The sequence below is a fragment of the Lagenorhynchus albirostris genome, chromosome 8 (genome assembly GCF_949774975.1).
Source record: "Lagenorhynchus albirostris chromosome 8, mLagAlb1.1, whole genome shotgun sequence".
Classification (NCBI taxonomy): Eukaryota; Metazoa; Chordata; class Mammalia; order Artiodactyla; family Delphinidae; genus Lagenorhynchus; species Lagenorhynchus albirostris.
In genome coordinates this window covers 50,681,463-50,705,496 of record NC_083102.1, presented here as the reverse complement: position 1 = coordinate 50,705,496, position 24,034 = coordinate 50,681,463, and the positions used below count along the sequence as shown (strand labels likewise).

Genomic DNA, 24,034 nt, shown 5'->3' with positions numbered 1-24,034 from the left:
AACAGAGAAGAGGGAAGCCGGGTTTTGTTTCAGACTTTAGTTTCCTGCTGACTCACTAAACATTAAGTCTAATCAGTTATTTTCTGGAAAAGTCATTTAGAATTATTAAATTATCGAGGCTGAATTACTGAACATCAGGACTTTTACAAACCTTCAGAGTCATCGTGCAAATTCCAAGATACATTCTTTTTCATATCTTTCTAATACACTACAGATTTTGTATCCTTTAATATTAAATGCATGCTTTTCAAGGGGCTGGCACAATTTTCACTGGGCAAACACAGATATTCCACTTTCTCCATTCTTCTTCACCCATCCTGGAGAATGGGTTAGAATCCCAGCTGGATTACTAACGTCCTCTTCAGGATGCTTGAGCCGCTCCCCTTAAAATCTTCCGTTTTCATTTTAAGACAGTCAAAAGTTTCTAGTGACTTAAGCCCAGTGGGAATTTAAAAACAAGATTTGATAAACCAAAGCTTTCCTATACAGGGATGCAGACCAATATATAAATGCACCCTCCGCTGATGTCAAATTCCAGACAACAGTTATACTCAAAAACTGCTCTGTAAACACAATTAGTTCCTCGCCAGCCCCAGTCTGGAGAGAAGGGCCGTCCTGGCTGGTCTAGGGTCCAAGTGCACAGAGGCGGGTGCCCACCCTACTCCTGCCTAAACTACCCAGCCTCCCCTCTCCATGCCAGGCTGACTGGAATGACCAACTGACAGGGTGGACTGGTGGGTAAGGAAATTATAAGAAAGCTCAGCCTGTCGTGTCACTTCCTGTAGTGCAGTTCAAGGCTGTAGCACCACTGCTGATGTGATTCTAACCCGTGACATTGACATCGCTTAAGTGGCAGCTGAAAATCACACCCACTTACCGTGAGGGGGCCTGCAGCCCTGCATGAGATGGGAAAGCCTTAAGATTGGACCTTCACTGCCAATTCTGTCAACATTGATATTTTTGCTACAGAAACAAAAGCATCTATATTCTGGTTTGGGACTCGTTGAAGCCCCACTGATGAGTCTCTCCTCTAACCCTCCAAGCCAGAGATATTCTGAGCTGGTTCTAGCTCTTTTTCCCTAAGCTCTTAATTATTCACTTTCTCTTTTTCCTTGCCCATCTCCTCTTCCACTATATACTGCACTCCTACTAATTCCTGCCCTACCCCCTACAAGAAACTTTTTTAAAAAACACAAAATGCTGTGGGGAGCGAAAGGAACTGCTGCAGGCAAGTCACAGGTACCGACCGCCCTCCTCCTCGCTGGATGCCTTGGCATCTCACAGCTTCAGGCCACGTGGATAAGGGCCTCCAAGAGAGCATTTTGCGAAGCTAACGAAGCGCTGCCTGTCTTGGCAATGAAGCCTGGAATAAATGAAACAAGTGCAAAACTTGGGTTCTCTCTCCTTGCTGCTGACTAGCTCTTCCTGGTAGTCAGCAAGACTCCTGTGGTTCAGATGAAAGAAAATGTTAGGCCCCTAACTCTTCCCCTCCTCAGCCTCCTACCCCTTCCTTAAAACAGGCCATCCAAGACCTGAGGTTCCCTAAGATCTGACCAGGGTGAGTCCTGATGAGTGAACTAGAACTGATTCAGGCACCGTCCTGTCTGTCCTCAAATGTTTTCCATGAAGTCACTAAGGAGTCACCGCTTCTGAAGGGCGCATCCCCTCCTGGGGTACGGCACTCAATTACCCAGCAGCTCACCATGCCCCAGCCTGCTGGCAATACCTTGTTTTAAAACACTCAGTGGCCCATCCGAGGCAGGCAGCCCTTGCCCAGCATCTGGCGTGTCCCAGAACGCAAACTCTCGTAAGAGCAGGAGGTCCAGGAAGGCAGAGTCACTTCTCCTCTCGTGCTCGAAGCCCCCGTGCTTCCCTTGCAGGAGGCAGAATTCTGTAATGTGGGGGAAAAGGACAAGCTAGGCATTAGGGTCAGCCTTGTTGGCACATCCCAGACCTGGCTTTACCTAAATCAAGCAGGGCAGGGGGACGTGTCCACCCTCTTCCTCATACACCCGCTTCCTACACTTATGCTATTTGACCAAAACTCAGCCACTTCCTACAAATACAGGAGAAATGGTTGTTCTTAACATAAGGTTCTCGTGAACAGGCAGGAAGCAACCTTTCAAACATCAGAAGTACTTCCTTAGCCTGACTGGAACAAACCAACTCCAACAAACAACCCACCATATTTAACTGAGAAAATTGGAATTTGATTGATAAATCTGATTTGACTAAACTGATACAGAATTATTGACAATATATTTAGGTGCACAAGTGGTTACGTGGCTCTTGGAGAGTCAGTTATTCTTCGTTAATAAACTATTTTCTGCAATTATATGAACGAACCTTATAAACGTGTTGAGAGGAAAATCCATACACAAAAGAATATATTCTATATGAATCTGTATGAAGAGACTAGTCTTTTTTTTTAAAGCCTTATCTTTTAGAGATATTTCAATAGTTATAGACAAAATAATATAATGCCTACAATTTGCTTCAAAACAATTGACTAGGGGTGGAGAGAGGTGGGAAAGTTATAGATGAAACATGCACTGCCCTAGTTATTGAAGCTGGATGGTAGGTACATGGGGTTCACTACATTACTATCTGTAGTTCTGAACATGTGTGTAATTTTCCATAATAAAAAGTTTTTAAAAATTATAAAAAGAAATGCCCCTTAAATATTTCCGTATTTGAGGACCCAACTAAAGTAACTAAGTTGTAGGTAAAAATGCAACAGTGTGGCGCTTCCCTAGTGGCGCGGTGGTTGAGAGTCTGCCTGCCGATGCAGGGGACACGGGTTGGTGCCCTGGTCCGGGAAGATCCCACATGCCGCGGAGCGGCTGGGCCAGTGAGCCATGGCCGCTGAGCCTGTGCGTCCGGAGCCTGTGCTCCGCAATGGGAAAGGCCACAGCAGTGAGAGGCCCGCGTACTGCAAAAAAAAAAAAAAAAAAAAAATGCAACCGTGTGTCCTTGCTAAGTAAAAATTGTGTGAACTCAAGAATGAGGGTTCTCCCTCTTGCACTGTTGGAGGGAATGTAAATTGATACAGCCACTGTGGAGAACAGTATGGAGGTTCCTTAAAAAACTACAAACAGAACTACCATATGACCCAGCAATCGCACTACTGGACATAACCTGAGAAAACCGTAATTCAAAAAGAGTCATGTACCAAAATGTGCATTGCAGCTCTATTTACAATAGCCCAGAGATGGAAACAACCTAAGTGTCCATCATCGGATGAATGAATAAAGAAGATGTGGCACATATATACAATGGAATATTACTCAGCCATAAAAAGAAACGAAATTGAGCTATTTGTAATGAGGTGGATAGACCTAGAGTCTTTCATACAGAGTGAAGTAAGTCAGAAAGAGAAAGACAAATACCGTATGCTAACACATATATATGGAATTTAAGAAAAAAAAATGTCATGAAGAACCTAGGGGTAAGACAGGAATAAAGACGCAGACCTACTAGAGAATGGACTTGAGGATATGGGGAGGGGGAAGGGTAAGCTGTGACAAAGCAAGAGGCATGGACACTACCAAATGTAAGGTAGATAGCTAGTGGGAAGCAGCCGCATAGCACAAGAACCGCCTGGAGGGGTGGGATAGGGAGGGTGGGAGGGAGGGAGATGCAAGAGGGAAGAGATATGGGAACATATGTATATGTATAACTGATCCACTTTGTTATAAAGCAGAAACTAACATACCATTGTAAAGCAATTATACTCCAATAAAGATGTTAAAAAAAAAAAAAAGAATGAGGGTTCTCCTGACCCACCTCCTACAGTAATGAAAATAAAAACAAAAAGAAAACAAATGGCACCTAATTAAACTCAAAAGCTTTTGCACAGCAAAGGAAACCATAAACAAAAGGAAAAGACAACGCCAGGATGGGAGAAAATATTTGCAAATGAAGCGACCAACAAGGGATTAATCTCCAAAATACACAAATAGCTCATACAACTCAACAACAAAACAATCCAATCAAAAAATAGGCATTAGAACTAAACAGACATTTCTCCAAAGACAGATGGCCAAAAAACACAAGGAAAGATGCTCAATATTGCTAATTATTAGAGAAATGCAAATCAAAACTACAATGAGGCATCACCTCACACCAGTCAGAATGGCCATCATCAAAAAATCTACAAAAATAAATTCTGAGAGGGTATGGAGCAAAGGGAACCCTCTTGCACTGTTGGTGGGAATGTAAATTGATACAGCCACTATGGAGAACAGTATGGATGTTCCTTAGAAAACTAAAAATAGAACTACCATATGATCCAGCAATCGCACTTCTGGGCATACACCCAGAGAAAACCATAAATCAAAGAGATACATGCACTCCAATGTTCACTGCAGCACTACTTACAATAGCCAAGATGTGGAAGCAACCTAAATGCCCATCAACAGAGGAATGGATAAAGAAGATGTGGTACACATATACAATGCAATATAACTCAGCCATAAAAAATAATGAAATAATACCATTTGCAGCAACATGGATGGACCTAGAGATTGTCATACTGAGTCAAGTAAGTCACGGAACAAATATCGTATGATATTGCTTATATGTGGAATCTAGAAAGATTACAAAACTGAAATAGAGTTAGAGATGTAGAAAACAATCTTACGGTTACCAGGGGGAAAGAGGGGAGGGATAAACTGGGAGACTGGCATTAACATATACACACTACTATATATAAAATAGACAGCTAATAAGGACCTGCTGTATAGCACAGGGAACTCTACTCAGTACTCTGTAATGACCTATATGGGAAAAGAATTTAAAAGAGTGGATATATGTATAACTGAATCACTTTGCTGTACACCTGAAACTAACACAACATTGTAAATCAACTCTACTCCAATAAAAATGTTTAAAAAAGAATGAGGGTTCATTTTATGCTTCTATTCAATAATTTGTGTACAGGCTATGGAATGAGAATGTGGCTGAGCCTAGTACTTGCATGACATGTGAAACGCATGGGTATTAGCACGTGTTTTCAATTGCTGTGGACACTGATGACATCATAAAGACAGGACGGCTGTCTAAAGACAAAGAAAACAAGCTTTCGTTTACTCACCCGACGACCCACCCACACTCCTAGTCATCCAGGATGCCCCTGGCTCTCTCCACCCTATGCACCAGGCACCGAGGTGGATAAGCGTGAACTGACCCCCAGGGAAAGCTCCCCAAGGACGAGGACCATGACCATTAACACAGCCTCAAATCCTGCCAACAGCCCTGTGGGGCCCCCCAACCATATTCTGGGAGTCCAAGACCCCAGCACCACTCTTCCTTTACCCATATGCACAGCCCCCCTGAAGGCACTGCCAACTCCTTCACTCTTTGCAGCATCAGGCACTGCAAGGAGCCAGAGATTCAACAGGACCACAACCTAGGCCTTGACAGTAAGTGTGACATGAGTGGAAGAGGCGGACAGGTCACTGAATCCAGAGTGGCAGGTGTGGCGAAAGAAGCAGAAAAGGATTCTTGGACGAAGCAGTGTCTAAGTAGCCCCCAAAAGCCTGGTAGGAATTAGCCGGGCCAAGAGGCAGGGCGCACACTCCAGAGGCTCACGATAAGCGAGTGGAGGGTTCCCAGGCGGTGGGTTAACCCTGGCTGTATCACTACGTTGGGAGGCGCTGGTGATGAGAAGCAAGGCTGGACACGACGTGCCTGGAAGGGCAGACTTTACCTTGGGACAAAGGGAGCCTCAGAAGGGTGTTTGAGCAGGTGAGTGAAGTGACCAAATGTGTATTTTTTTTTTTTTTGCGGTATGCGGGCCTCTCACTGTCGTGGCCTCTCCCGTTGCAGAGCACAGGCTCCGGACACGCAGGCTCAGTGGCCATGGCTCATGGGCCCAGCCGCTCCACGGCATGTGGGATCCTCCCGGACCGGGGCACGAACCCGTGTCCCCTGATCGGCAGGTGGACTCTCAACCACTGCGCCACCAGGGAAGCCCCAAATGTGTATTTTTAAATAATCACATCAGCTACACTGTTAGGATGGGAAAGATTCAAAGCAGAGGAGCCAATTAAGAGTCTGTGATGGGAACGAGGCGGGGGGTGTCGGTGTCGGCCTCTGGACCTGCAGAGAAGTGCACAGACCCGGGAGGGTGGGAAGCACAGGTTCACGTCCACAGGTGCCCAATCAGAAGTTCGTGCTGAAAGGACACTGGTAAATGCCTAATTCTACAAAGCAAAGGCTAAAGTTCAAGACAATAACATGATGTTTCTGATTGGCCATAAGAGGTGTGGGGGGGGTCTGTTGGCAAAGGGAGGGATCGTGGCTGAGCGAACCCCTCGTCAAGGACGGGCTCACAGATGCCTCCCCCAAGGGACACGGAGGGAGTGGCCTCCTCTCGAAATTTCAGAAGACAGCCAGGATCCTCGTCAACTGTACTCCCACCCAGAAGGTGGGAGGAGAGATCGAGCAGCCTCTTAAGGGCCCTTCCAGCCCCTGTAGGGCTGTTTATGAAGCCGGATCAGAACGTTCTGCAGGAAGAGCAACAGAAAAGAGATGGGAAAAAGCAGCAGAACTGGCTTAAGAATCAGGCAGTGTGTCACACGAACAAGGGCCTGACCACCAAGCTGCACGGGCAGGGCAGGCAGCAGCAGGAGAGGGCAAAGGAAAGGGCTTCCTAGGCCAGGGTGTGGGAAGAGAGCCAGAGGAACCCTGAGGACTCCCCAGGGCACCTCTGCTCAGCAGCACAAAGAGTTCATTTTCAAGACAGCAGAAGCAAGTCAAGATAGAAGGCTTGAAACTGAAATGCAAACAGGAGAGCCTCGCCAGGCAGGCTTTGTCTTTCCAACCCCATCTGAGAAAACGGACGCCCCCTGTGGGAGCGACAGGTGCCCCAACAGAGCTGCATGCAGGGCAGAGCACCTCCACCTCCTCGGAGAAACAGGGAGGGGCTCCCGGGGGCCCCAAAGCCTGGAACGGCAGCCCCAGCCTGGCCCCCAGCCACCAAAGTGTCCTCAGAGCACTCATGGGCATCCTCGGTGCGGGCCAAGCTTCCAAAGAGCCTGACAAAAGCAACACCTCCACCACCAATCCATCTGGACAGGATGACCAAGGCCTCAGCAGCCTGGGCTGGAGTCACACATGCCCACGTGGTCACACAGCTTTTCACACGCTGACGACAAAAGCTGGGGGGGCAACTTAATCATCTAATAGGCAGTTTGTTCAGTGGACGGATAGTCTTTCAAAGAGAAAGAATCATCATCATGCCCAGGATGACGCAAATTTGGAAGCTTAGACCTAAAGGATGCTTGCTGGTCGCGATTCTTGGTATTCCTGGTATCCCATGGGTCCCTGGTCCACCCCTAGACCAACTTCCTACAACTGGCACCTTCGCTTCTTGTCTCCCCCCCGCAACACAGGCTGCTCTACATGCGAAACGAAAGAGGGAGGGTCGGTGATTGCCCTTCACGTCCCTTACACATCCGCGGGCTTGTCCACTGTCCCATAGGACAGTCAGCATTCCGAGCGCCCACGGTTGTAGCTGAACGGTGGTACCTAGCGTGGCCGAGTGAGCAGAAGGCTGACTCCCGGAAGACACCCGCATCCCTGGCCTGGTCCCCGCCACCTGACAGAAAACAACTGGGGGAAGGGCAGGAGGCAGCCACGGACATGTATGGCCCGTCACGGCACCCTTTTACAATGTTCTCATCATGGAGAATCGAAAGTGCACAGGGACAGAGTAGTACAGGGAGCCTCCGCACACGCATCGACCGGCTGTGACGACCTCCCCCACCTCTACCCACCACACACACCCCTCACTCTCCGCCATCGTGCTTGAAGCAAACCACAGACATATTTCCATTTCATCTGTGAAGAGTTCACTGTAAATCTCTAAAAACTAAGATGACGCTTTTCATAAGCATAACCATGACACTGTGATCATACCTAAAAAAGTTAATTATTTATGATGTTACATATATTAATTCATGTCCCCAAAAAGCAGTCAGACACTTTTCTTGGGTTTGACACAACCTTTTCCTGGGAAGAGTGTGAGGGAAGAGCCGTGAGTATCTAAGGCAAGCCACACCAACTGTAAAACCCTATTTTCTTCAAGTGATGCAGTGACCTCCCGGCTTTGAACACACTGCTGATCAGACAGCAAGGTCAAATGCAGCTCTGCGGGCTCCCTACAGGGGACGGGAGGTAAGATGATCACAACGATGACAGTATTATTAATAGCTAAGGTGAGTACTTAATAAGCCACCGCTCTACCGGGCACTTCACACAGCGCATCTACCCTGGTCCTCACCGCAGCCCTGTGAGGGAATGTCTTTCCCCTCCCAGACACGGGAAGCTGAGGCCCAGGCGGCTTCAGCAAGCTGCCTGAGACCTCACAGGACCCCGTGGCGCTGGGGCCGATGCCCAGTCCATCCAACTGCAGAGCCCACGTTCTTCGCCCTGTGCCCCGTCGGTGAAGCACGCCCCACACCGACATCTGGGCATCCCTCGCCAACACCCTCCCACCGCGGCCCTCCGTCTCACTTGTCTTGAGACATCCCCAAACTCTTCCGATATCTCTTTCTTCTCAATCCCCAGAGCAGCGGGGGATCCTCTAAAAGTGTGTGTCTCAGGGGAAGATGGGGTGTCCCTCTGCAATGGCTCAACCGCCTCCAGAGAGCTCTGAGCTGAGGCACACTCACCGAACTGGCCGTCTGCTCTCACATACAGCTCGATGACGCCGTAGGCGATGGTGGTGGGAGCCGGGATTTCCAGCACCACATTGCTGTCCTTGATGATGTTCCCATCCTCCGTCGCTGACACCTGTGGGCAAGGACGCATGCTCCCACCTGTGTGCTCAGGCTCCCCCAGGTTTCTCCTGCCCCCATGTGGCCAGCCTAGTGCCTGTGCACAAAGAGTGCCAGGGAAATGCCCATGGAATGGAGCAGAAAAAGGGATCAGCGGGCAGGGGCCAGGATTTAATCCTTGTCGGCCTCATGATGTCCTACACGTATTCCAAAGTCAATGGCCAACCTGGTGGCACAAAGGCGAGATCCCAGTTTGGGATACAATGAAGTTAGGTCTATGGTGCTGAATAAAGAAGACAGAAAACAAGATAACTTCCCATTTCCCTCGTGGAGGATTATGGAAACAACTCTGAAATCCTCAGAAAATCCTCAGTGGTAAGAGAGCCCGACTAGGAGAACCTAGCTGAGAGCAAGACCCCCCGAGCACATCCTCCTGGACCTCATGGATGGCACACGGTGCAGTCAGATAAAACCAGGGGAGAGGCACAAGGATGACAGAAGGGCGGGCAGGAAATGCCGAGTCAGGCACCAAAGCTCTCTGCTTCAAACCCTGTCACAAATATGACCCTTGCCCACCGTGGCCTGGGGAGGAAGGTGAGAAGCTATTCGTTGCCCAAATGCTGGAGATCAGAGACATCTTTAGCAACTTGATCCTGGTCACAGTGTGATGCCAGCTGGCCTCCTGACTCCCAGGCAGGCTCCAGGCCTTTGGTGGGGGTCACCGTGGACAGAAATATCGGCAGGGCCAGCTGAAGCCATCTCCCATCAGGCCTCATCACTCTGTCCGGCCTGCCCACCCCAGGGAGAGTCCAGCCCCGGACCTGTATCTCCACCTCCTAAATACAACTTTTCTGGGTCCTCTAGTATAATTTGAAAGTTACCCCAAGAAGTAAATCTCTAAGAAAAGAATATCGGGCACCGTGGCAAGCTGGAGGGGACACAGTCTGGGGCTGCAGCCTCCTGTGCCGGTTCGGTTCCACTGAAGCTCAGGGATCAGCTTGGCAAGACTGTCTGTAACTTAATCCAGAAGCATCTGTGTATGTATATAAAGACATATGTACAGATCTTTACCTTCCCTAACTCAATCCATTAGGGATTTAAGGCAGCTAAAGCAAAGGAATCATTTTGAGACCCTTGGCTCTGAGGGGCTCTAGGGGTCATCTGTGCCTCAACCTAGCCAATGCTCATTTGACCCATTTGCTTTTGGGAAAGCACCTGATCCAACCCTGCATGGCCCGTCCAAGTGTCCTATCACTCCGGCCTTGGGTTTACTTCAGGAATGAGCATGGACCGGGAGGGTCCAGTGAGTGCTAGCCCTGAAGCACTCTTTCCACTGGGGATGAGGTGGGAAGAAAGCCAGGAGCTGCCTCCCCACAAGCTTATATGAGAGGGAATCTACCCCAGGGAAGGCAGCCCACAACCTGCTCTTGAGTCCTGGCCTGGATCCAGAGGTGACTGAAGCTAGATCACCCCAGATGTTTCAGTTACGTGAGCCGATAAATTCTTTCTCGTTTAAACCAATTTGAGTTGGATTTCTGTTAACTCACTGCAGAAAGAATCCTGGCGAATGAAGACGCCACCCGAAGAGGCCCCTGACTGAGGCCCCCGTGGCCTCTGACCCGGCACCTCCACCCGCTGGGAGCGCACCTGCACAGTCTTGGTCTGGATCCCCACCATGCCACCACACTTCTCCTCGATCTGGACGAGCTCGGATATCACACACTTCCGCGTCGTCACTATCTTCTGTGTCAGGACACACAGGACCTCATTCTTCCTCTCCAGCACCTGCTGCAGCACTGAATTCTTCAGATTTATTGTTCTGAAAAAGAAAAACGCCCGTGAGTGGCCTCGTACCTCAGGGGAGACTGATGCAGTGTGAATTTTCGCCTCTCGCACAGCTGGCGGCTGAGGAGCAAACAGTTGACAAGCAGCATCGTTTATTTTCCGGTGATGAGAGAGGGGCCAGTACATCCGGAGAGGCAGAAAGCAAAGTCTCCCAAGGCCACCTCAGAGCTGCCAGGCCTCCGGAGAAAGGCTGGACACCGTGGGGCGGGGGGAGGCGCCTGTCAAACAGGAGCAAGAAAGAAACCCAGTGGGCGTAGCAGCTGCGGTCCATCCGCTCACACCGGGGACTCCACCCTGTCATTTAACCAGAGGCCGCGGGACCACAGACATCACAGGTGTGGGCAATAAATACAGGATTTCTCTGGGGGGAATGCTGACCAGTGCTTTTCACACAGGAGAGGGGAACAGGCTTGAAGCACGAACAGCAAGGAAAAAAACTGGACTTGAATTTAAAAGGTACTTTTTAATCTGTCTGTCCAGGAAGGACATGTAATCTCTTAGAAGGGATTTTACATCATTTTACAGATGGGGAAACTGAGGCCAGTTAGGCGTGGCCTGCCCAGGTCACCCAGCAGAGACTTGGGGCTCCCAGGTGGCTCCTCTGGGGAACTTCAAGAACAAGGTAAATTTCCATCTGCGGAAGATGATTCGTTGCTTAGAAGCAAACGATGAAGTGCGCTCTCTGGAGGTCCTCCTCCGTGCTGTTGCGTTCATGGAGTGGACAGGAAGAAAACCAAATGAGAGTTAGTGTCAGCACAGGAACAATTACAGTGTTCATCCTGTGCTTTTTAAACAATCCCAGGTTAGTTACCTTGAAAGCTCACCACCACCCCCAACAGCGGTGGTCACCCCGCCCCGCAGGCAGACGCAGGTTCTCCAGGCTTCAGCAAGCGTCCCCACAATGGAGGCAAGTAGCTGGAAAGGTCCTGTCTCCATGTAAAAAGCTGCCTGGTGCGGAAACAACCCGTATCCAGAAACAGATGAACAGATAGGCCAGCGTGGTCCATACACACAGTGGGACGTTATTCAACCACAGAATGGAATAAAGCTGACACGCACTACAACACAAACGAACCTTGAAGACATTATGTTGAGTGAAAGAAGCCAGGAACAAAAGGACAAATATTGGATGATTTTACTTATATGAAATAACTAGACTAGGCAAATTTAGAGCCACAGAAAGTAGATTTGAGGTTACCAGGAGCTGAGGGAGAGAGTGTGTGGGGTTCTTGCTTGACGGCTACAGAGTTTCTGTTTAGGCTGATAAAAAAGTTCTAGAAATGTATAGTGCTGATGGCTGCATGACAGTGTGAATGTACTTAATGCCACTGAACTGTACACCTAAGAATGGTTAAAATGGCAAATTTTATATTTTATCACAATAAAAAAAAAGTAAAGACAGGAAAGACTGTCCGATCTCAGTAGTGGTCAAAGAAATGCAAATTATAACAATGTTTCCCACATATTAAATGTCATAAAGACAAACTGACAACAACAATGAAATTTGGCTACAAACTTAAAGAAATGTGTACATGGGAAACCCAGAGGATAGTACACGTGTGATCGGGAAAGGTTTCTAAAACGAAATCTCCAGGTTCAAGGAAATCTTCCTACAGCTAAAGCATGCATGGGAAACCCAGAGGATGGTACACCGTGTGATCCGGAAGGGTTTCTAAAACGCACCTCATTTTTCATCTCCTGGTGCTCGGGTTCGCCATTCCAGCCGCTTTACTAACAATCTCCCACCTTAGGAGAATCAGCACCTTTAACCTCCTGTTTCGTACAGTTTGCAATTTGTCCGGAGGATGAACGGGAAGAGGGGGAACCAATGAGAGACTAGCTGTAGGTGATGGACGGGCACATGTCACTCTAATTTCCAATCAGGAAGAAGAACTAACCAAAGGCTCAGCCTGCCCCCCGGAACCAGAGTAGGGCCTGAAGCAACCCTGCGGTTTTGCGGCCAGCTCCCAGAGGGTTGGACCCAAAAGAACACATCTGGAGGCGAGGGCAGGGGAGTACACACTGAATGGGGGAGAAGAGCGCCCCTTCCTCACCCAGCGGAACTGCTGCTCCCCCCACCCCGTTCTCCCACGAGATCACCCGCCTCCCACGTGCCCGCAGCTCTGTGCAACACAGACATCTGCAGTCAACGTGCAGGTGGGTCCCAGCTTCATCTCCTCCTCGCTGGGTCACTGCCTCTCGTCTCCGAGCCTCAGTCTGCACATCTGTAAAGTAAGGGTTGACTACGAGGCTTACCTGCAGTGACCCACACTGCACCCGTCTGAAAATGTCTCTTTCCTTCCACTATTGGCAGGGAGGCCAAATCAAGCTCCCTCTCCAGGCTGGCCAAAGATACGGCCACAGTTTTCAGGGGAGCCTTCAGCCGGGGAGCAGACCCTCCAAGCAGCTAAGAAAACAGCTACCCGGATACAGGCCAGGAGTTCCTGGGGGAGGAAAGCAGGCAGGAGCTGCCGGAGGCAACAGGTGGGGATGCACTAGGAAGCGTGGCTCCACGCCCGGCACGGCTGCGGGTCCACAGGGACCAGGCTGTGGGCCAGGGACGCCAGCGGGAACAGAGGTTCCTCTTCTAAGGTACCTGAAAGCTCCCCAGGCCCAGCCCTAAGGAAGCAGGCTCTTTCCCAGTCTGAAGCTTTAATTTCCATTCTCTTTACTTCTAAGGCTTGGAAAGCCAAATGCAAACCAGACAGAAGAAACCCAGAGAAGACTTTTAAAACTCTAACAATATCCAAAAGGAGGGAAGCAGTTTTCTTTCCCAACACATAATGCAGCCCCCAGGACCCCTCCCATGGAGACAAGGGGAGGGCATGCTTTCCGAGCAGACCCCCATCCCAAACTCATTCATTTCACTCCACAGATAACTGGGTCCTATTATGTTCTGGGCTAAATGCTGGAGATTCTCAGTGAGAAAGACCAAGGGGATCACTGTTGCCACGACCCTCCTGTGTAATAGCCCTTGATCATAACATGTCCTAGAGGAACAGGGCTTCAAATGGAGTTCGGATAAGGCTCTTCAAGAAGTAATGTGCGTCATGACAGAGCAGGGGCAAGTCAGCTCTTAACCTGTCTTCCGTGGAGAAATTATGAAACTACAAGGGCCCCCGGGGATGACTAGTTCTGAGGTAGAAAACCAGTTTCATCTTGAATACCACCTCTGATGGATCCATCAATGATCGCTGCCTAGCTACTGGGAAAGGATTCTAAGACTGGGTCTAGGCCAGGAGGCAGTGAGCAGCGAGAAAGCCACGACTGACTCGCAACGTCCGCACAGGCCTGGGAGGGGACGAGGTCCTGATCACTCGGATCTAATCCAGTGTCTGTGCTCAGAAAGGGAGACTGCGGCCCTCAGAGGTCACAGACTGGCCTGAATCCCATGGCACACATCTTCTGACGCTCAGGCCAGTGATCTTTCCACTACACTGCTCTAAAAACTGACGGCAAGAGGCTAGGGTACAAAGGCACTCTGAAGAAACCGTGCAAGATTGCAGGGGGTTTGTTCCACCATCTCTCCAGGAACAGAGATTGGGACATTATAAAGAGCCCAAAGATGGTGGCCGGCCTGATATTGCAAAAGTATTCAGCAAGAATTACTAACCCACAGAAATGTAGCTATGTACTGACGATTAAGGCTTTAGCAATTTCGGTATTTCTCCTAAAGGGTTTTGATTTATTGGCTAAAACTAAAGGAGAAGTGTGCTCGCAGACCAGCTGTACAGTGGAAAAATTAGAAAGGCTGTGGAGATTAGGTCCATGCACGTTGCTTGTAAACTTGGCTTTGCTCTTCTGACACTTCATTAAGCAGCAAAGTCTGCTTCTCTTTTGATAGCCAGCCTCCTCCAGTCTAGAGACCTGGCAAAACACCCCACCAAGGCCGTGACTAGAGTTTAATCTCGGTAACCGCCTCCTCAAACCCTGAAGCACGTGCCTCTGCTTCTTCCATTGCCTGCTGATCCCCCCGGGGGACAGTCCTTGCCCCGTCAGAGTCTGTGCGCTCTCAGAGTGGGCCGGGGAAGGGCGAGCACTTCCGCCATGTCCGTTTTGTTCCTGCAGGCACCGCGCTGAGAACCAGGGGCCTGGAGGGCTCTGACACCCCCTGAGTGTGATGAACCACTAGCTGCCTCCCCCGATTTTGTTCAGGTTTGGGAGCCTGGTACAAGGGCGTGGAAGGGGTAGCTCAGACCCACAGATGAGTCTTGGCCCTTCCTGGTAACTCTGCTGTTCTTATCAGGGATTGGGTAGGATGGGCCATCCGTGGCAATTCTGGCCATTGAGACTTGAGGAGAAGTCTGTTGGGGGTTCCTGGAAGGCTCTTTCTCTCTCTTAAAAAGAGGCACAAGGAATAGACTACTTTTCTGCCTCTGGGTTTCCTCTGGAATGCAGTCATTTGGGCACCAAAAGGAGAACTGGGCAGCTGGGACAAGAAATGCATGGAGACTACCACAAAGGGGTTCCACGGGGCCACTGAATTAACCAGCCACCGGGAACCTCAGGTGAAGGTGACTCACCCTACCTGGGGAGGTTTTCTTATGTGAGGTAATAACAGATTTTCTTTGCAACTAAAGACACTCTAACTGGTCCATGAAGTTAATGTCACCTTTATTTTACAGAGGGACAGAAGCAGACAGAGCTCGTAAGCCAGTGACCCAAAGGCGCACAGCTGACCAGGGCCAGAAGGAGAATGCAGCTGAGCCTATCCAACCCCGAAGCCCTATGTCTTTCCATCTTCCGTCTCCCTCCTTGACTTCCTCTGGGCCCTGTACACAGAAGGTGTTTCATGTGTACCGAGAACGAACAAGCAGCCTCTCTGCTCAACCCTCCTGGGAAAGCTCCCCAGAGACTAGCAGCGGATCCTCTTGGAAACCCAAGCAGCCACCACCGGCTGGCTCCTTCCCACCAACAAAGTCTCCATTTCAACCATAAAAGGAACTTCCCACACACCCACCAGAGACGATCGACCTGGAGCCGGAGCCAGGGCCAGGAAGTCTCTAGAAACTTGAGCTGCTCTGCCCTGGGGCTCCACTTCCACATGGTGAGGAAAACCCTGCTCTGTGTCACAGAGCTGTGGCTTCAGGACTGTAAACTGCCTGAAAAAAATCAAAATCAGGGCACAATGCTCACCACACATTATTAGCAAAGTGACGGGGGTCACCCTCACCTCTGTGCACACTGCCGTCTATTCAATACCTTAGCTCACTCACTCACAACCAGGGAGAGAAAGGAGAAAAAGGACTAAGCCATTACAGACTTTCAGATGGAGTAACTAATTCACTGCCACCTGCAGATGCAGCAGGTCTGAGAGATGAAAAAGCTGAATGAGGCTGATGCAGGGAGTTGAGCTCACACGGGAGCCTGTGGGCCAGGTTTTGCCTTTCAAGCTCTGGCATCCACAGCTGGATGGAAAAATCTCGTGTTTTGTGGACCTGGGCTTCCACCTCAAGCCCAGGCAAATTAATTATCCTCTGCATCTCAGATGCAAAATGAAGATGAACCAAGTATTCTTCCAACCCAATGGTGCTGACTGTACTGCAGACACCATGTGGGTGCAAAGGTGAGCAAAAGAGGATGTTCCAGGAGGGACGCAGACACGGAATCAGGCAGTTACGACAAGCGTTACCCCACAACGGGGTTGGTGCCCCCTAGGGAAACCGTGGGGTGACATGGCTGCTGAAGGAAATGACAGCACATCTGAGTTGCCGGCCAGGTGAAGCAGAGGGACGGAGTCTGCATGTGGACTCTACGTGCTTGTGTGGATGGGACAGGGCTAGGAGGTGAGAGAGAGCCTGGGGCGTCGACGCCCGGGATTGAAATACGTTCAGGCGACTGGACTGGGGTGTGTGAGGGGAGGAGGGCGTGGATGTCATCCCAGGACAGTGAAGAGCACAGAAGGGCACACGCCAGGCAGGGACACAACCCGACGGGCTGCCGTGCAGAGAATCAAGTGAGTGCAGAGGGACCAGCCGGGAGACTCCTGGCACATCCAGGTGAGAGACGGTGGAAACCTGCACCAGGGCACTGGTTGTGAGGCTGGGGCACTGGGAACAGGCAGGACAGATATTCAAGAGGCAGAATCAACTAGCAGGAGACTAGGTATGGGAGGGAAAGGAGGGAATGAGCCCCGTCTGATGCTCAGATTTCTGGCTGAGATAACTGGACTTAATGCTGCAGCAACCGGTACCTCAGAGGGAGTCGGGCAGCAAAGCGGGTATAGAGAGACGAGAAGTTCAGTGATGGGCGTCAGACATGACATGAAAGCCCTGGTGGAATAAACATCTGCTCGCCTGAACTCTAACTCCTGACTCATTCCAGCCAACACAGTTTTGTATCAATGCATCACATCTTGTCAATTTTAAAACACGCATTTTTTTCACATCTCTGAAATCAGGATGTTTTTCAAATGACATGGTTTAGTTGGCAGCGTTCTTTCTTAGTGGTACATAAAATAGTGGTGCTCCTTACGATGGATGAAATCTTGGATTTGATGAAATAATGTCTATCAACCTTAGAAGAAAATAGTACGTGAATGTCTCTCCTTATGACTTAAATCCTACCTAGTTCCAAAAAGGTCTGAAGTAGCCTTTCACAATAAAGCTTGGAGGACAGGATGATTTCTGTAAAAAGACAAAAACTACTCCTGGGATCGAATATCGGGAAGAATGCTCAGAAGGCCCTCTCTCCCACAGGAGGGGTTCAGCTCAGATAAAAACAACAGAAGGTCAAGCAGCCTTTCAGAAGCTCCCAATCCTAAGAACTAAAACCCAAACCAGGAGACAGAATAATCTAGTGGAAAAATTTTAAAAGCAGCAATAAGCTGACTGACTTTCAGACATCACAGAGATGGGTACGGCCTGGGGGTCGCAGGAAAATGGATTTGGTGGGGCCTTGAGAGCTTCTCTGTTGCTCTTCCCCAAAAGAATATGATGGGAGACAGGGCCCATTAATATGTTACTGATATGGCTCAAGAGCTCTTACATCTCGATTCAAGAACTGAACAAGCATCTCCTGTGACAAACGAAACACTCCGAGAGAACAGCCTACGTGCTTTCCAGACTCTGCTGAGGCACAGCACATGTCTGGGTCCACTCTCGTTTGGGGAGAAGCCAGGCTGCTGCCACATGCAAGAACCAGAGCCTCTCTGACTCACTGAAGGTAGTGAGTCCTTCCATGGCGGGTTTCACGATGCAGACCACACACGGCTGCCTGCCTCCCCTCCACAGACGAGCGAAACAAGGGCTCCAAGACGTCCGCATCAGAAACCCCAAGGGCTTCACTTAATTTCTCTTCTGAAACTGCCTCTCCCGCCCCATCACCAAATGCTAAGTTACCCCTTACCTTCCCACAGCTCTGACCTTTCCCAGCTTCTGTAACCAGGCTCTATTGGGGGCTAGTCAGAATAGCAATAATTATGGAAGTGTTCACACTAATAGCTATAATTTTTGAGCACCTGCCATGTGCCATGCTTTGTTTATATGCCCTCATTTAATTCTCACATAAACTCCTTGGAAACAAGAATCCCATTTTAGTAACAAAATCCTGGGCGGTGAAGGCAGAAAAAGATGGTTGCTATGTCTTGGTTTAAAAAAAAATAGATCTTTTTTAAGCCAGGAGTTGGGGGGTGGTTTATTAGTGTTTGTTATATACTTCTATGTTTCCACAACAAATTTTTTTCATTAAAAAAAATATAAGCCTGAAGTTTACTAGTCAGCCTAAAAATACCACCAACACTAACACCAAGAGAAGAGCAGGAAAAGGTGCTGATTGACACTGATACCCCCAGACCCCGAGATGCCTTCACCTGGTTTATTCTGACTACTTAAAGGCTGCCCCTGGGGGGAAACAAAGAAATAAGAGAATAAGCAAAAGACCAAGATTCAGGAAACTCTTGTTCTCCAAGTACATGTGGTCAGAGGTCTTTAAATTGTTAGGCACAAAATCTATTAAAAATAATGGTGTCACTGGTCAGAATGGCCATCATCAAAAAATCTACAAACAATACATGCTGGAGAGGGTGTGGAGAAAAGGGAACCCTCTTGCACTATTGGTGGTAATGTAAATTGGTACAGCCACTGTGGAAAACAGTAGGGAGGTTCCTTAAAAAAATAAAAATAGAACTACCATACGACCCAGCAATCCCACTCCTGGGCATATACCCTGAGAAAACCATAATTCAAAAAGACACATGCACCCCGTTGTTCACTGCAGCACTATTTACAATGGCCAGGTCATGGAAGCAACCTAAGTGTCCATCAACAGATGAATGGATAAAGAAGATGTGGCACATATATACAATGGAATATTACTCAGCCATAAAAAGAAATGAAATAGAGTTATTTGTAATGAGGTGGATGGACCTAGAGTCTGTCATACAGAGTGAAGTAAGTCAGAAAGAGAAAAACAAATACCATAGGTTAACACATACACATATGGAATCTAAAAAAAAAAAAAAAAGTCATGAAGAACCTAGGGGCAAGACAGGAATAAAGACGCAGACCTACTAGAGAATGGACCTGAGGACACGGGGAGGGGGAAGGGTAAGCTGGGACAAAGTGAGAGAGTGGCATGGACATATATACGCTACCAAATGTAAAACTAACAGCTAGTAGGAAGCAGCCGCATAGCACAGGGAGATCGGCTCAGTGCTCTGTGACCACCTAGAGGCGTGGGATAGGAAGGGTGGGAGGGAGGGAGATGCAAGAGGGAAGAGATATGGGGATATATGTATATGTATAACTGATTCACTTTGTTATAAAGCAGAAACTAACAAACCACTGTAAAGCAATTATACTCCAATAAAGATAGACAGATTTATTTAAATAACAAAAGGAGTCATGTACCAATGTTCATTGCAGCACTATTTACAATAGCCAGGACATGGAAGCAACCTAAGTGTCCATCAACAGGTGAAAGGATAAAGAAGATGGGGCACATACGTACAATGGCATATTACTCAGCCATAAAAAGAAACGAAACTGAGTTATCTGTAGTGAGGTGGATGGACCTAGAGTCTGTCATACAGAGTGAAGTCAGTCAGAAAGAGAAAAACAAATACTATATGCTAACACATATATATGGAATTTAAAAAAAAATGGTTCTGATGAACCTAGGGTCAAGCCAGGAATAAAGACACAGACAGAGATGGACTTGAGGACACGGGGAGGGGGAAGGGTAAGCTGGGGCAAAGTGAAAGAGTAGCATGGACATATATACACTACCAAATGTAAAACAGATAGCTAGTGGGAAGCAGACGCACGACACAGGGAGATCAGCTCAGTGCTTTGCAACCACGTAGGGGGGTGGGATAAGAAGGGTGGAGGGAGATGCAAGTGGGAGGGGATATGGGGATATGCATATGCATATAGCTGATTCACTTTGTTATAAAGCAGAAACGAACACAACACTGTAAAGCAATTATACTCCAATATAGATGTTAAAAAAATAAAAATAATGGTGTCATAGAAGGATGTGAGCACACCTCCTCTCATGAAAACACTAAAATCACAACTAACTGCTGAACAACCATCGACAAAAAACCACTGGAACCTACCAAAAAAGATATCCTACATCAAAAAGACAAAGAAGCCACAACAAGACAGTAAGGGAGGCATAACTGCGATAAAATCAAATCTCACACCCCCTGGTTGGGCGATCCACAAACTGGAAAATAATTATATTGCAGAGGTTCTCCCAAAGGAGTGGAAGTTCTGAGCCTCACATCAGGCTCCCCAGCCTGGGGGTCTGGCATTGGGAGGAGGAGCCCCCAGAGCATCTAGCTTTGAAGGCCAGAGGGGTTTAATCGCAGGAATTCCACATGACTGGGGAAAAGAACAACTCCACTCTTGGAGGGTGCACACAAGATCTTATGTGCACCAGGACCCAGGGGAAAAAGCAGGGACCTCATAGGAGCCTAAGCTAGATCTACCTGCTGGTACTGGATGGTCTCCTGCAGAGGTGGGGGGCAGTTCTGGCTCACTGCAGGCACAAAGGCACTGGTGGTGGTAGTTCTGGGAAGCACTCATTGGCGTGAGCCCTCCTGGAGGTGGCCATTTTCTCAACAAGACCTAGCCCCACCCAACAGCCTACTGGGATGCCTCAGGCCAACCAACCAACCAACAGGGGAGGAACACAGCCCCACCCATCAGCAGACAGGCTGCCTAAAGTCTTCCTGAGCCCACAGGTGCCCACTAAACACACCCCTTGAAACAGCCCTGCCCACCTGAGAGACAAGACCCAGTTCCACCCACCAGTGGGCAGGAATCAGTCCCTCCCATCAGAAAGCCTGCACAAGCCTCTTAGACCAGCCTTATCCACCAGCAGGCAGACAGCAGAAGCAAGAAGCACTACAACCCTGCAGACTGTGGAACAGAAACCTCAATCACAGAAAGTTAGACAAAATGAGACGGCAGAGGAATATGTCCCAGGGGAAGGAAAAAGATAAAACCCCAGAGGAACAGCTGCAATCTACCCGAAAAAGAATTCAGAGTAATGATAGTAGAGATGATCCAAGATCTTGGAAAAAGAATGGAGGCACCAACCAAGAAGATACAAGAAATGTTTAAAAAAAGAGCTAGAAGATCTAGTGAACAAACAAACAGAGATGAATAATACAATAACTGAAATGAAAAATACACTAGAAGGAATCAATAGCAAAATAAATGAGGCAGAAGAATGGATAAGTAAGCTGGAAGACAGAATGGTGGAAATCACTGCTGCAGAACAGAATAAAGAAAAAAGAATGAAAAGAAATGAAGACAGGGACTTCACTCGTGGTCCAGTGGTTGACTCTACACTCCCAATGCAGAGGGCCTGGGTTCGATCCCTGGTCAGGGAACTAGATCCCGCTTGCAGCAACTAAAAAGATCTTGCACACAGCAATGAAGATCCTGCATGCAGCAGATAAGACCCAGCACAGCCAAATAAGTAAATAATTTTTTTTTAAAGAAAAGAAATGAAGACAATCTAAGAGACCTCTGGGACAACATCAAATGCACCAACATTCACATTATTGGGGTCTCAGAAGAAGAGAGAGAGAAAGGGCCTAAGAAAATATTTGAAGAGATAATGGCTGAAAACTTCCATAACACGGGAAAGAAAACAGTCCAAGTCCAGGAAGCGCAAGATCCCAGGCAATATAAACCCAGGAATGAAAATGCGGAGACACATAGTAATCAGACGCGTTGCCCAGGACGAGGTAAGTCGGGCTCCAAGCGCAGGGCCGGAGTGGCCTCCCCAGAGTCCTTTGCACGGCACCTGGTGACAAAATGGCTGCCCGAGGGAGATGGGTGGAGCCTCCGGGCCAGGAGGCACCAGGCCCCACAGGCGGCAGTGGCAGCGAGAGCCGATGGGCTGAGTCCGGGCCCAGGATGTCACCCAAGAGTGGGGATGATGAAGTGTCGGGCAGAGCTTTGAGCCCAGTGTCAGACAGTGCGAACTCGTTCACCAACAGCAGCAGCTTCCTGGAGCTGTTCAAGTGAAAGACTGAAGAGGAGCAGCGGCAGTGGCGGGAGGAGCCGCCCCCAGGCCCACAGCAACCCGACCAGCCAGCCACCGCCGCCACCACGGGTCCTGGGGATCTGAAGAGGAAGGGCAGCCCAGGCCCCATGCTCAGCTTCATGGGCAAGCGCACAGGTGGGAACAAACTAGCCCTGAAGACAGGAACAGCAGCCAAGAAGAAGACGGAGAATGAGGTACTAACAAGTAAAGGTGACGCGTGGGCCAAGTACATGGCACAGGTGAAAAATTACAAAGCCCCACCAGTGCAGAGATGATGATGAAACTCGGCCCCTGATGAAATGACCCCCCCTCCCTGCCTGGCCAAGGCCTGGGACTCTCTGTGATGTACATAACTATTTAATGCAGCAGCAGCAGCACAGCAGCCTTTTTCCCCCAAGGACTTATATACAGAAAGAAACCGAGATGCTTCCCACAGCTGTGGATGATTTTCCAGGACTCTTTTTTACCTTGAGCACTTGCCTCCTGAGACTTCATAGAACAGTGGTCTACTGTCCCCTCTCTTCCCATCTCCTCCCTCTTTCTGATTCTTTCTCTCTTCCTCTTCTCACCCTCCCCTCCCTTTAGCCATAACTTCTGGGAAGTAAAGAACTTGACTTAGTGCTGGTAAAAAAAAAAAAAAAAGAGAGAGAAAGAGAGAGATACATAGTAATCAAACTGACAAAAATTAAAGACAAAGAGAAAATATTAAAAGAAACAAGGGAAAAGCAACAAATAACATACAAGGGAATTCCCATAAGGTTATCAGCTGATTTTTCAGCACAAACTCTGCAGGCAAGAAGGGAGTGGTACGATATATTCAAAGTGATGAAAGGGAAGAAACTACAACCAAGAAGACTCTACCCAGCAAAGCTCTCATGCAGATTTGATGGAGAAATCAAAAGCTTTACAGACAAGCAAAAGCTAAGAGAATTCAGCACCACCAAACCAGCTTTACAACAAATGCTAGAGGAACTTCTCTGGGCAGGAAACACAAGAGAAGGAAAAGACCTACAATAACAAACCCAAAACAATTAACAAAATGGTCATAGGAACATACATATCGATAATTACCTTAAACGTGAATGGATTAAATGCTCCAACCAAAAGACACAGGCTTGCTGAATGGATACAAAAACAAGACCCATATATATGCTGTCTACAAGAGACCCACTTCAGACCTAGGGACACATACAGACTGAAAGTGAGGGGATGGAAAAAGATATTCCATGCAAATGGAAATCAAAAGAAAGCTGGAGCAGCAATTCTCATATCAGACAAAACAGACTTTAAAATAAAGACTATTACAAGACACAAAGAAGGACACTACATAATGATCAAGGAATCAACCCAAGAAGAAGATATAACAATTGTAAATATATATGAACCCAACATAGGAGCACCTCAATACATAAGCCAAATGCTAACAGCCATAAAAGGGGAAATCAACAGGTGTTAAAGTGAGGGACTTTAACACTTACACCAATGGACAGATCATCCAGACAGAAGATCAATCAGGAAACAGGCCTTAAATGACACATTACACCAGATGGACTTAATTGATATTTATAGAGCATTCCATCCAAAATCAGCAGTATACACTTTCTTCTCAAGTACACATGGAACATTCTCCAGGACAGATCACATCTTGGGCCACAAATCAAGTTTCGGTAAATTTAAGATAACTGAAATCAGATCAAGCTCTTTTCTGACCATAACACTATGAGACTAGATATCAATTACAGGAAAAAAAACTGTGAAAAATACAAACACATGGAGGCTAAACAATGTTACTGAACAACCAATGTATCACTGAAGAAATCAAAGAGGAAATCAAAAAATACCTAGAGACAAATGACAACAAAAGCACATCGATCCAAAACGGATGGGATGCAGCAAAAGTA

At 48.2% G+C, this 24,034-nt stretch overlaps 1 protein-coding gene and 1 pseudogene across 1 annotated transcript in view; one reads left to right on the top strand and one right to left on the bottom strand.

The window, feature by feature from the left end:
* GSDME (gasdermin E) overlaps positions 1–24,034 on the bottom strand; it is a 63,054-nt gene that overhangs the window by 15,447 nt on the left and 23,573 nt on the right. Inside the window, exons 3-5 of the mRNA XM_060156057.1 lie at positions 10,431–10,602; positions 8,679–8,799; positions 1,727–1,891 (exon numbers count right to left, since the gene is read on the bottom strand). Of these exons, the coding sequence (XP_060012040.1) occupies positions 1,727–1,891; positions 8,679–8,799; positions 10,431–10,602 (458 nt within the window). The remainder of the gene's footprint in view (positions 1–1,726; positions 1,892–8,678; positions 8,800–10,430; positions 10,603–24,034) is intronic.
* On the top strand, positions 21,902–22,436 carry LOC132524221 (telomerase RNA component interacting RNase-like; annotated as a pseudogene).